This window comes from Brachyhypopomus gauderio, chromosome 4, assembly GCF_052324685.1.
Source record: "Brachyhypopomus gauderio isolate BG-103 chromosome 4, BGAUD_0.2, whole genome shotgun sequence".
Classification (NCBI taxonomy): Eukaryota; Metazoa; Chordata; class Actinopteri; order Gymnotiformes; family Hypopomidae; genus Brachyhypopomus; species Brachyhypopomus gauderio.
The window spans coordinates 13,418,343-13,430,374 of record NC_135214.1 but is presented as its reverse complement, the minus strand read 5'-3'; the positions used below and the strand labels follow the sequence as shown (position 1 = coordinate 13,430,374).

The 12,032-nt window shown below is 39.9% G+C and overlaps 1 protein-coding gene and 1 long non-coding RNA gene across 3 annotated transcripts; both read right to left on the bottom strand.

Moving 5' to 3' along the window:
• Positions 1-1,169: 1,169 nt before the first annotated feature.
• Positions 1,170-5,482, bottom strand: LOC143512260 (uncharacterized). 2 transcript variants are annotated; one of them, XM_077002351.1, is made up of 2 exons: positions 2,307-5,482; positions 1,170-1,991 (listed from the first exon to the last, which is right to left on the bottom strand). In XM_077002351.1, exons 1-2 carry the CDS (start codon positions 5,479-5,481, stop codon positions 1,462-1,464), a joined length of 3,705 nt encoding a protein of 1,234 aa, XP_076858466.1. In that variant the 5' UTR covers position 5,482; the 3' UTR covers positions 1,170-1,461. The 2 variants fall into 2 exon arrangements, with proteins under 2 accessions (XP_076858466.1, XP_076858467.1); XM_077002352.1 differs by having other exon boundaries at positions 1,465-1,614; positions 1,889-5,482.
• A 3,054-nt stretch (positions 5,483-8,536) lies between these two features.
• LOC143512263 (uncharacterized) lies at positions 8,537-11,641 on the bottom strand. Its single transcript, XR_013130409.1, has 6 exons — positions 11,407-11,641; positions 11,146-11,263; positions 10,491-10,513; positions 10,355-10,382; positions 10,209-10,241; positions 8,537-9,503 (listed from the first exon to the last, which is right to left on the bottom strand). It is a non-coding gene; the product is annotated as an uncharacterized LOC143512263 (long non-coding RNA).
• Positions 11,642-12,032: the final 391 nt, after the last annotated feature.

The window sequence follows — 12,032 nt, the reverse complement described above, 5'->3', positions numbered from 1 at the left end:
ATTAAATACATTTATAGATGTAATATATGGACATTAAACAAAGGTCAATTAAACAAGTATTTTCATGTCATATATGGACACTAAACAAAGAAAAATTAAACACATACCTTGATGTCATATATGAACACTAAACAAAGAACAATTAAACACATATTTTAAAGTCATATATGGACACTAAACAAAGGACAATTAAACACATACATTGATGTCATTTATGCAGGGCCGGCCCAAGCTTCCATGGGGCCCTATGCAGAGTTTAATTTTGGGCCCCCCATACCACCACCTCAGCACCAAATGCTACATCATCTTGGTGCTCTTGGGAGTGGCCTATTGGCAAGGGGGCTCTAAGTGGCCACGTAATTTGAGTATGCCTAGGGCCGGCTCTGCATAAATGGACACTGAACAAAGGACAAATTAACACACATATTGATGTCATATATGGACACTGAACAAAGGACAATTAAACACATACATTGATGTCATTTATGCAGGGCCTGCCCAAGATTCCATGGGGCCCTATGCAGAATTTAATTTTGGGCCCCCCATACCACCACCTCAGCACCAAATGCTACATAATCTTGGTGCTTTTGGGAGCTGCCTATTGGCAAAGGGGCTCTAAGTGGCTGCATAATTTGAGTATGCCTAGGGCCGGCACTGCATAAATGGACACTGAACAAAGGACAAATTAACACATATATTGATGTCATATATGGATACTGAACAAAGGACAATTAAACATACGCTGACATCTACATGACTACTGTCTCTGCTACGGGAATCCACTGGAATAGGGCATCTTGTGAGGAGGCTGCATTCTGTAACAAATCAATCGTAATGTAACATGGAGATACAAGTATGCAAAAATAGGCACAGGGTCAAAATACCAGAAAAGCACACAGAAGAGCAGACAAAATCCAAAGGGGCAAACTCGGAGGTCAAGGTGCAATACTAGATAAGTTAACTGTAGACAAAAATTATAAATAGAACTGCTATTTCAAGAGAAAATCAGGATTCACAAAATTAAGAGATTGGCAATAGATTGCAACAAACTGAGTCAATAATCAGGTGATGTGGATCTTCAGGGTTGAGGTTGCTGGGCAATGTTGTTCTGGAAACAGCTGTGTCACGTACTGATTTTCCTATCAAATAAATCATAATGTAACATGAAGAAACAAGTATGCAAAAATAGGCACAGGGTCAAAATACCTGAAAAGAACACAGGAGAGCAGACAAAATCCAAAGGGGCAAACTCGGAGGTCAAGGTGCAATACTAGATAAGTTAACTGTAGACAAAAATTATAAATAGAACTGCTATTTCAAGAGAAAATCATGATTCACAAAATTAAGAGATTGGCAATAGATTGCAACAAACTGAGTCAATAATCAGGTGATGTGGATCTTCAGGGTTGAGGTTACTGGGCAATGTTGTTCTGGAAATGGCTGTGTCACGTACTGATTTTCTTACAAAACACAATAAACAGGATTGTGGTAGCTGTAGTATGTGTTCAGAAGTCCTGCTGCAACACTAGTGTGAGGGTTAGAAATAAACACAGGGTCCAGAAGTGTAGTCTTCTCTGTTGTTGCACTGGTTATCAGCTGTGTGTATCCTTTTGACTGAAACAAATTAAAAATGGGCTTATTTGCAAATGACAGCTGATCTTCATTAAAGTCTCCACACACTACAACAGGTCTGTAGTCCATGATGTCGATTGAGTTCAAAAGGGCATCTAGGTTTGGTAAGAACTCTGTCAACCTGTAGTCTGGTGGTCTGTAAATAACTGCAATAAGAGCTTGTTTAGGGGCCTCTACTTTTAAAACCACAAACTCCAGATCAGTTACATTCTGTATATACTGAATAGCATGAGCTTTGATATTGTCTTTCACATACATGGCAACTCCACCACCACTCCTGTTGGACAGATGTGTGTAGTTGGTGTAGGCCGCATGTCTGTTCCGCTTGTATATTTTGTAGCCATTCAACTGCAGAGAATCTGGAAAAACAGAACCGGTCATATGCGTCTCAGTAAGACACAAAACATCAGATAAGAGGAGCTCATGATGGCTTTTGATATCCTCAATATGAGTTTGAAGGCCTTCTGTGTTATGATGTACAATTTTAAGACCAGAGTTCAAATGAGGTTCTTTTACTAAGTGCAAAAGTGGCTGAATAGCACTTAAATCAAGTTTGGGCATATTCTCCAATGAGGCACTGATTTCAGTGTCACAGTAAATCTTCCTTTCATCAAAGTCAGTGATGTGTAGTCCACTGAGTGATGTGGTTCTGCTGAGTGCAACATATGCCATACCTGGTTCGAAAATCTTCTTTAGTGATACAACAGCACACAGAGTTGTCATTCCTTGTACTTTATGAGTGGTGCATGCAAAGGCCAACTTTAAAGGAAATTGCCGTCGAACAGTTCCCTTTTTCTTCAGATTTTCCTCTACTCTCTCAATGTAAACTACATTATCATCACCTCCAGGCACTTTGTTGCGGTGTTTCTGTCCTGCATCAACATTATCCAGCTTAAGACCAATCATATGCACAACTGGAACATCTTTACGAATGTGTGCGACTATTTTTACCACTTTGCCAAATGAACCATTGACCAGTCCATCTTCCACATCAATATTTCTGGTAAGCATTACTCGGGCATCAGTTGCCAGCTGTAGTGTGTCAACAAGATCACCTTTTTCTCCTTTGAAAGGAACACCTTGCTTCTGCATCTGGCCTGTTCGTGGGTCTTTTTTATAATCCTCTGCATCTATATTTGTAATATTTTGAAAGCGTGATGATATGACAGCTGAATTATAATCATCAACCTCTTTATTAGTAGCAAATATGTGTAATGCATCAGAGGGGCAGTCGTCAGGGGATTTAATGACTTGTTCCAGCATAGATCGGTCAGCAGCGGACAGTGCGTCGTGTTTCCGTTTCACTCGGAGTCTGTTAAGAAGCTCAGCATATGCAAGGTCATCTTTCTGACGCATGATTTCTGTCAGTGTCACCATCTTAAAATGATCTCTCCAAAAGTCCAGCACATGGTCCTCATACACACACAGGGACTTTGCCTTTCCAAGCGGTGGTAATTGCTGGAAGTCACCAACAGCCATGATAGAAACGTTGCCAAAGGGTTTGTTGTTCCCTCTAATCTGCTGGAGTCTCCAGTTAATGTAAGCAAATAACGGCTTTGACACCATTGATATTTCGTCGATGATTATAATTTGCACATTTGAAAAGTTTGCCCTGATTTCATCCAGACTGTTCCCAAGTCCTTGATATGGAGGCTTCAAGCTTCGTGGGAGTTTAAAAAGTGAGTGTAGTGTTTTTCCATTAATGTTATGACTAGCACAACCAGTAAAAGCTGACAACAGAACTGTAGGTTTTGAAATGTCGGTTTCCTCACGTACACATGGAAGTTTGTGTAGTATTTTTGTAGCCTCTACATACACAGATTTAATAAGGTGGCTCTTTCCTGTTCCTGCTGTTCCTGCGATGTAATAAAGAAACTGCTCTGGGTTTTCATTAAGGACTTTTCTTTTGCACCAGTCACGCACAGTGTAGAACACAGCTGCTTGTGTCTCATTCAAGCTCTGGTACATTTTTTTAATCTCTGCATGGCTCAACTGTGGTCCTTCCATTACAGGCATTGCAGTGGTGTTCTCAGATCTAGATACCACGTAATCTGGAACGTCATCTTGTTCGTTTACATCATTGGGATTTACTGGCTCTTGCTCTAGAATGCATTCCAAACGAATCAGTTCATTTGCTGGAGCCAAAGTAGTCCAGGCATCTTCAATGGGACCGTTCTGTTCAAAGTCCTCGATTGCTTGTTCAATAGCGTCACTGTGCTTTTCATACTTTTCTTTGTTTTCTTGTACAATGGTAAAAACACGTTGAAGGGCATCTGTACCTGGCAGCTTTACAGAGGCATAGATGTAGAAGGACTCATAATTCTGGAACTGAGCAGACGTAAGCTGTGTGATTCTGCGGTGGGGCAGGTAGAGTTTCAGCAGCGTTCCACAGTATTTCTCAGGATCTTTTTGTGGTGAGAAACGAGCAAAGCGAATGACAGCAGGTTTACCTCTGGTGCGCTTCCTTATGTGCCCCATGTTGTTTTGCAAAGGGAAGACATTTTTACCCTTTTTCTGTTCTGTATAAACAATTCGGTATTCACTTGCAAATTCTGCCATGCACATATTCTCAAACACTGGTGTTTTTGGCCTGGCCATGTACTTTTCTGTTAATCCTGTCATCCACACGTTCTCATCATCAGGATCTTTGTTCTCTAAGTACTTCATAGGTAGGCTCATGCGCACAGCATTGTCGTCTGTGGGTATGAAAATGACAGCACGGGATGATGATTTGAGTTTTAAACTGCAAGTGCGTGCGACTGCTTCCTGGGCACTGACCTCTCTGTTTTTGGCATAGGCATGCATAATCTGTTTCATTGTTTCCCTTTCAGATGAGCTGTCACATGAATCTCTCATGACTCGCTTTAGATAATCGCTCATTTCATGTTCGGCTTTTGAAATGTATGACAGTATATACATTATACAGGTATATGGATTCAGTATGAACTGGATGTCCATGTTGGCGTTCCAGGCTCTTAACAACAGAGGATTGTAGCCATTTACCCAGCAGTCTTTTGGTGCTCGTTCCATTATGATCTGACTGGATGTAGAAAGAGACTCAACACTTCTCTTGTAGTCCTGGTAAGACATATTGACCTTTTCAAGCAGTTCTGTAATGCTTTCAAATTGTTGTTTTTTGTCATTCAACAGATCCCACACAGTCTGTAGATTTACTTTAGCCTGTGCTTGTTCATCTATTTCTGTATTTTCCTCATCAGAGTCTGTGTCAGGGGGTGGTGGTCTGGGGCGTGTAATCATTGTTGTTGGCATAGGTGGTTTAGGAAATCCAAACCTGCAGTGCTTATTATTCTTTTTGCATGATTTAGAGTGATTTCGGCTGTGTGTCTGTACTTCTGTTACTATTGTGTTCAGCTCTCGGTCTGTGTTTGGGTCTGGCAACTTGCACGATATGTATTTGTCAATGAAATCACATACAACTTGATCTGGGTCATCTTCAAATTCTGGTGCATCTTTCACCCAAAACAGGCAGTGAATGTGTGGAGAACCTCGCTGTTGAAATTCTACACGGTAAAAATAGTCAACCACCTCACCAATGGGCTGTGCAGGAGACAGAATCAGGTTCATGAGCCCTTCTACACGTTTCTCAAACATTCTCATGCAAGTAACTGGATTGCTACGTAGTATCTCACACTTCTGTGACCAGTCTAAAGCTGAGAAGTCCACGGTTTGACCTTGCTGTGCTTTAATTGCTGTGATTACCTCTGGCCATCTCATCTCTGCTGCACTGAATGTACAGAAAAATGTGGGAGTTCCCAGCTGTCTGAGCATGGCAAACAGATCTCGGAGTGTTTTTTGCCAGTAAGCAGGTGTCCCTCTCAGAGGCTGCATGAATCTGGTGCCCTCGTTATTTTTAATAAGTTTATCTAATTCAACTTTGTCTCGTAAAAGCGAACTGTTGATTTTACGTCCATCACGTGTCCTGGTTTTTGCTTTTCGCAGTTGAATGGACATACTTGAAGAGGCTAGATGCATTTCAGTCACAAACTGTGCAAAGAAAATGTAGTTTGTGTCCATCGCAAAGCGATTATCAGCAGAGAATAATCTAGCATTGAAGTATCTGCTAGGTGAGAGAGCAACCTGTCTGTGTGGTTCATCAAATGTATTTTTACCACAAGGAAACTGTACTGGGAAAGCCATTGCCTCCAGCTTAGGGACTTTAAACATACTGACTGGACTGTTTCTCTCTGCTGGAGCAATACAGAATATCCCATCATTGAAGGATAACAGATGATGACCAATATCTGGTGGCTGAAGACATGTGTCTAACGCTAGACCTGTGTGCTGATCAGTGCTCTGATTCTCATTATCTGCATCAGGCTCCATACTCTCAGGGTTCTGCTGCGATGTGTTCTCACTCTCAGTATTGTTGTCAATATCCATTTCCTGTTCTGGAGCACTTTCATCTGTGACGTCTGTAACATCATTAAATAAATCATCTTCCTGTACAGGGTTGAGAACAATGTCCTTATATTCAGAATGTGTTTCTTTCAGTTGACATAACGCAGACAAGACTTTGTGCATAGATATTGTCTGGAACTGATAATGACCTGAATAACACAACCGTCTCTTGAGTTTCACTGTAAGCAACTGTGATTCACTTCTTGGTCTGGGTAAAACATTTACTGTTGTTTCAACATCTGAAGGAACTGACACAACAGCACCCTTGATGGCTCTCTGTTGACCTTTGGGAAGACTGATGACCTTGGCAAAACACACGTATTTGGCTATAACATGCCTTTCAAGTATATTCAAATCACAGAGTTCTGATGGGACTGGTGTAAGTTCAAGTTTATTAACAGCAGCAATGGCAGGCATCTTTCCCTTTGATAAATGTTCATGACAAGAGTGGCAGATCCATTCTCCCTTCCTTTCTTCAGTCACACAGTTATTTGGACAGTCAGAGGAACAGATGTGAACATATTTGCCAGTCAAACAAACTGAAGCAACTGTAGGATTCTTCTGATAGTTTCTGTGTTCACACACACGAACCTGGTTAGAAAACAGTGCTCTGTGACAGACGGTGCAAACATAGCTTGGCCCATCTTTTGCTTTCTCTTTAAAGTGACTTAATGCTGCCAACTGTTGTGGATTGTGGACGTCAGAGAAGCACTGCGTATTGATATTGTCATGTAGACTGTGTTGGTGTAAATAACGATTTAGTCTGTATTTTCTCTGTATATGCTGTGCACAACGTATCTTGTGTAGTGTCTTTAGTTTGGACTCTCTGTTCACTGACCGAAGTAAGCACTGTTCTCTGTGATGGGACCTAAAAACTACATCAGTCTGATATAATCTATTAAATTTTTGTTTTCTAAGCTCATAAAATATAAAATCATTTCTGCACCTGTTTGCAAAATATTGTTTTTGTTTTTGCCTGAAAATTGGATCTTTTGAATATTTATCAATTACTTGCTGTTTCTGTCTCTCTCTGTATTCAGCGTTGTTTTTGTAATTACTGATGCCATATTGTTTCTGCCTGTCTCTGTACATGGCATTGTGTTTATAACTGCTGATAACATATTGTTTTTGCTTCTCTCTGAACACTGCGTCATGTTGGTATTTAGTGGTGATGTTCCGTCTCTGTTTCTCTCTGAACGCAGCGTCATGTTGGTATTTAGTGGTAATGTTCCGTCTCTGTTTCTCTCTGAACGCAGCGTCATGTTGGTATTTATTGGTAATGTTCCATCTCTGCTTCTCTCTGAACGCTGCGTTATGTTGGTATTTAGTGGTGATGTAACGTCTCTTCTTATCTTTGTAAGTAGTGTTTAGCATATAATTAACCCTTAATGCTCGTTGCTTGGTAAGTCTGTAATTTGCATTTTTTAAGTAGCTATTTCGACTGCGTTGTTTCATTTTCTCCTTAAACTGAGGGTTATTTGCATATTGTAGCTTCCAGTTAACACGTTTACCACACGTTTGCGAGGATGCGTGTTCTTGCCTCTGTTGTTGAATTTTTTTTCTTCTGCGTGTTTTGTTTAATTTAACGATGGGTTGTTTGTCATGCTGGCTAATAAAACTAGGTTGCACGTTTAACGTTTGAATTTCACAAGGGAGTTCGTCGTGTTGAGTACTAGCTGTGATCTCAAAAGACACGGGCAGAAGTTCGTATTGCTGATTGTCCCGCAACTCAAGGCAACCCTGATACAGCAGTAGCAGCCTTTCGGTCAAATCTGTCAAGTTCGCAAAAGTAAGCATCACGGCGATACCTGTGTTCTCATCATCAGGCCTTAATCCGTCAGGTGTTCTGCTGTGAGAATCGAAAAACCCAAATCTCCCTTCGCGATCTCTGAATACTGCAATGCACGTGTTTCCAACCATCAGAAGCGCGTCAGTTACGTTACCTTCAAGACAAGCGAGAGCGCTCTCTAGGTTCATAAACTCGTCCATTCCTTGTGGCGCATCGTCTTTCAAGAAACCATACGTTTGTGGGTGTTTAATAAGGTTGTAACATTGCAGATCGGTGTCGACTGTCGTTGGTAACTCGTCAGAAGTTAAATAGTTACTCACAAACCTTCCTTGATTCAGCAATGTCCGTTTCACAGTAGTATATAAAGCATCTCCTCTCGTTAAAACGTTGTCAAGACCCATAGAGTTCAACTCGTTAACTTCATTGTGCATAGCAAGAAATGTCAGAGCGTTGCACGTACACTGTGTACCACGCGAGAATTCCCTGTATCTCTGGTCATTTTGACAGTGCGATGCCTGAACTGACTCAACATATCTATTAGCAACAGTGTTTGCTACCTGGTTAGTGCTTTCGCTCTCCACTTTCAGTGCCTCGCGTCGTTTAGCAGCAACAGACTTCTTGCTTTTTCTCGGCATGGTTTAACAGATTTCAAACAGTATATATGTAACAGTGCCAAAACAATATTATTCCAAAAGGTTGTTTTTAAAACGTTTACTGTAATCAAATCACAATAATACTATTACAATTTTTTTAAAGGTATTGACAATTCTCAATAACAGTTATAACAGCCTAGACCTATGCAACGATATATGCACAAACATACAATTCAAAACTATATCAGTGTGTCTGCTGAAGGCAAAGATGGTCCTGCTGCTTACTGTTGTTTGTCTGAAACAAATCAATTCAACACAAAGCAACAAGAAAATGGCAATGTATATAAAACACACAAAAACTATATATGCACTAATATCAAACAGTATGTGGTCTACTTCTTTTAAAATGCACTTATGTGATTTACAAAACAATTTAACTGTAGTGAGATATATAGTACACTATTCCTTCACTGAGATAACAGAATAATGATGTGTGTGATGAGTGTCTGATGCGGGTCTTCAACAGCAGTCAGCAATGATGGTTCAATCAAGAATCTGGTCTGAAACAAATAAACACAGTTGCCTTTCGGCTTGTTTTGTTTGGGGTAATCTTTTGGGGTAATCTTTTGGGGTAAATCGGTTGGGGTAAATCGGTTGGGGTAAATCGGTTGGGGTAAATCGGTTGGGGTAAATCGGTTGGGGTAAATCGGTTGGGGTAAATCGTTTGGTAATCTTGGGTAATCGTTTGGTAATCTTGGGTAATCGTTTGGTAATCTTGGGTAATCGTACTTGCAAGGGCAAGCAAAAAGACTCAGCAAGAAAAGATTTTAAAATTTTGGGACGGGGACAAGAGAAGAGAAAATATTGGGACGGGGACAAGAGATGGTTGTAAAAGGAAGACAGACAGAGTATGAAAATCGTTTTACTTGCAAGGGCAAGCCAAAAGACGCAGCAAGAAAAGATGTTAAAATGTTGGGACGGGGGACAAGAGAAGAGAAAATATTGGGACGGGGACAAGACTTGGATCTAATAGGAAGACAGACAGAGCAGAAAATTCTTCAGATCAGGACCTGTAAAGACAAAAAAGAATCAATCTTCATGCATGTAGAACTGATCAGTGTTTTAACAATACATTATTATTGTAAATGTTCAATATTATTGTAACATCAAGTTGGAGAACTTAATTCTGATTATGCCGTTTCATACAAAATTAATTTTCTTGTGTGAAGCACTTTGAATTGCCAGTGTGTATGAAAGGTGCAATATAAACAAAGCCTAAATGCAGCAAATTGTTAATTCAATTGTACTACTTCACAATCAGATGCTTAGATTCACAGGATATATAGTATTGGGTGATTTCAGTTTGAACACAGGATGCTTGCTTGCGTTTCCTCTTCATGTGATGTATGATGTTATGGCTCTTACATTTCTGCAAATGTTCATGTTGAACCTTTAAAAACCCTTACTTTCACAAGCCAATTTTTGTAACCTCAACCACACCATGTATGCAGAAATGGCAGTTTTAATAGCTTTCTACTCACTTCGAATAGCTTGATGTAGACATATGGGTATGCAAATAGAGAAGAGAAACATTTAAATATGTGAAAAAGGTTTGCATCTTTCAAACAAACCTTTCAACTGTGACACTGTAAATATTTTGAGATTTAACACATATGACTGATTTAGTGAATTCTGAACAATTGTTCAAAAATCAAGTGAGATGCCTAGTGCTTTTCATTGACACAAATAATTCAATACCTTATTACTGAACTTACACACACTGTAGATGAATGATGGATGTAAAGAACCTGTAAGGAAGCACAAGAATAGAGACACATTTATTTTCATCACATCTTAAGTTTACTACATCATTAGGCCTACTTGTCATTATATGTATGAATTAGTATTAACATGTACTTACACAAACTCAGTATTTGTAGCTTTAGAACCTGCAAATTACAGTGCAACACAACAAGCAGGGTCAAATATTTTGCCAAACTTTAACAGGCTATAATATTATACAAGTAATATAGCTATAACATTTAGCTTAAGCTTACGTTATACGATGGTTTTCTGCCAACTTAGGGAAAGAGAAAAAACAACATTATCTTAATGTGAAGCTTATAAAAGCGTAAGATACAAGGGATGCACCTACATGTTTGTAATAATAAACACATATCAGGTAACCAGATAGCTAAATGAACAAGATTTCTCAGGAATTTAAAAATGGTTTAAAACTTGGCTATAGCTAACTAGCAAAGCTGGCTATCTCTCGTGCACTAGTTTTGTGAGCTAGCTAGCTTGGCTAGGTTAGCCAAGATGAAATAGCTAGCAGGCCTTCCAGCGCAAGGAACATTTTATCATTTATATCTAAAATATTCACGTTAATTTCAAAGCCTGACGATGTACACGTACAATGGTAGTTATGGATCTAGAGTAGCCAGGTTAACTATGTGCTATCTGTGTTCATACGTGTTCGCTATGCTAGTAAAACAAACCTGGTATCCAGCGGTCCAAAACGTTAGCCAACGGCTAACTGGATACCTCACAAATTTAGCCATCGGCCTTGCCTTAGTTAAGCAAATAACTAACTAACAATTAACGTTGTCTAACTACAGTAAGACAACGAATGTGTATTTTAAACATTTCGGTATGTCAAATTACAATTTATCAATGTATTTAACGTTTTTATGAACGCTGAATGGTACTTACGGTAAAACACAGCCGTTTCTCTCCGGAGAAAAAATCGGATGACGGTCTCGCGCTTATGTCTCCGTCATGACCAGCGTTTGCGCGCGCGGGCGCGCGCTTATTTTTCCACCTTCGCCCGCTGGAGAGTAGCACATTACATTTACAATACATATTATATTATATTATATTATGTTATTATATTATATTATATTATATTATATTATATTATATTATACAATTTATAGGGGTGGACATTCAGGTTCAGAAAGTAAAAGTCCTTACCAAGATTTTGCTCAGGCTTCCTGGATTGTGCAAGTGTTGATTCCACAAATTTTACCTGGCTTGCACTAATTAGAAAATCCATCAAGCTTGAGTAAAATCAGGGGAAGGAGTTTTACTTTCTAAACCAGGAATGTCCACCTCAGACAATTTATATCTTATATATATATTTTTGAGCAGTATATATCCCTCCTGTATTCTCGCTGGTGCCGCTTAAATCGTGTATCACCTGACAGAAATGGTTTTGACGTTGTGTGCGCAATGCATTGTGGGCAACGTAGTGTCCATCGTGTATCACCTGACAGAAATGGTTTTGACGTTGTGTGCACAATGCATTGTGGGCAACGTAGTGTCCGGCTGAGAGTAGTTAACATACTGGCTAGTTAATAACATACTGGCTTACGCACTACGTTACCCGTGATTCATTGCAGCAGAGCGGGGCAGCAACGCCGCGTAGCAGGCAACGACGAGAGCGCGGAGGGCTGGAGGAGGGAGAGAGAGAGAGAGAGAGAGAGAGAGAGAGAGAGAGAGAGAGAGAGAGAGAGAGAGAGAGAGAGAGAGAGCGCGCAATGATGAGAGTGAGAGAAGGCGTTGCTATAAAAAAATATTTGAATGTCTCACGAAAAAAG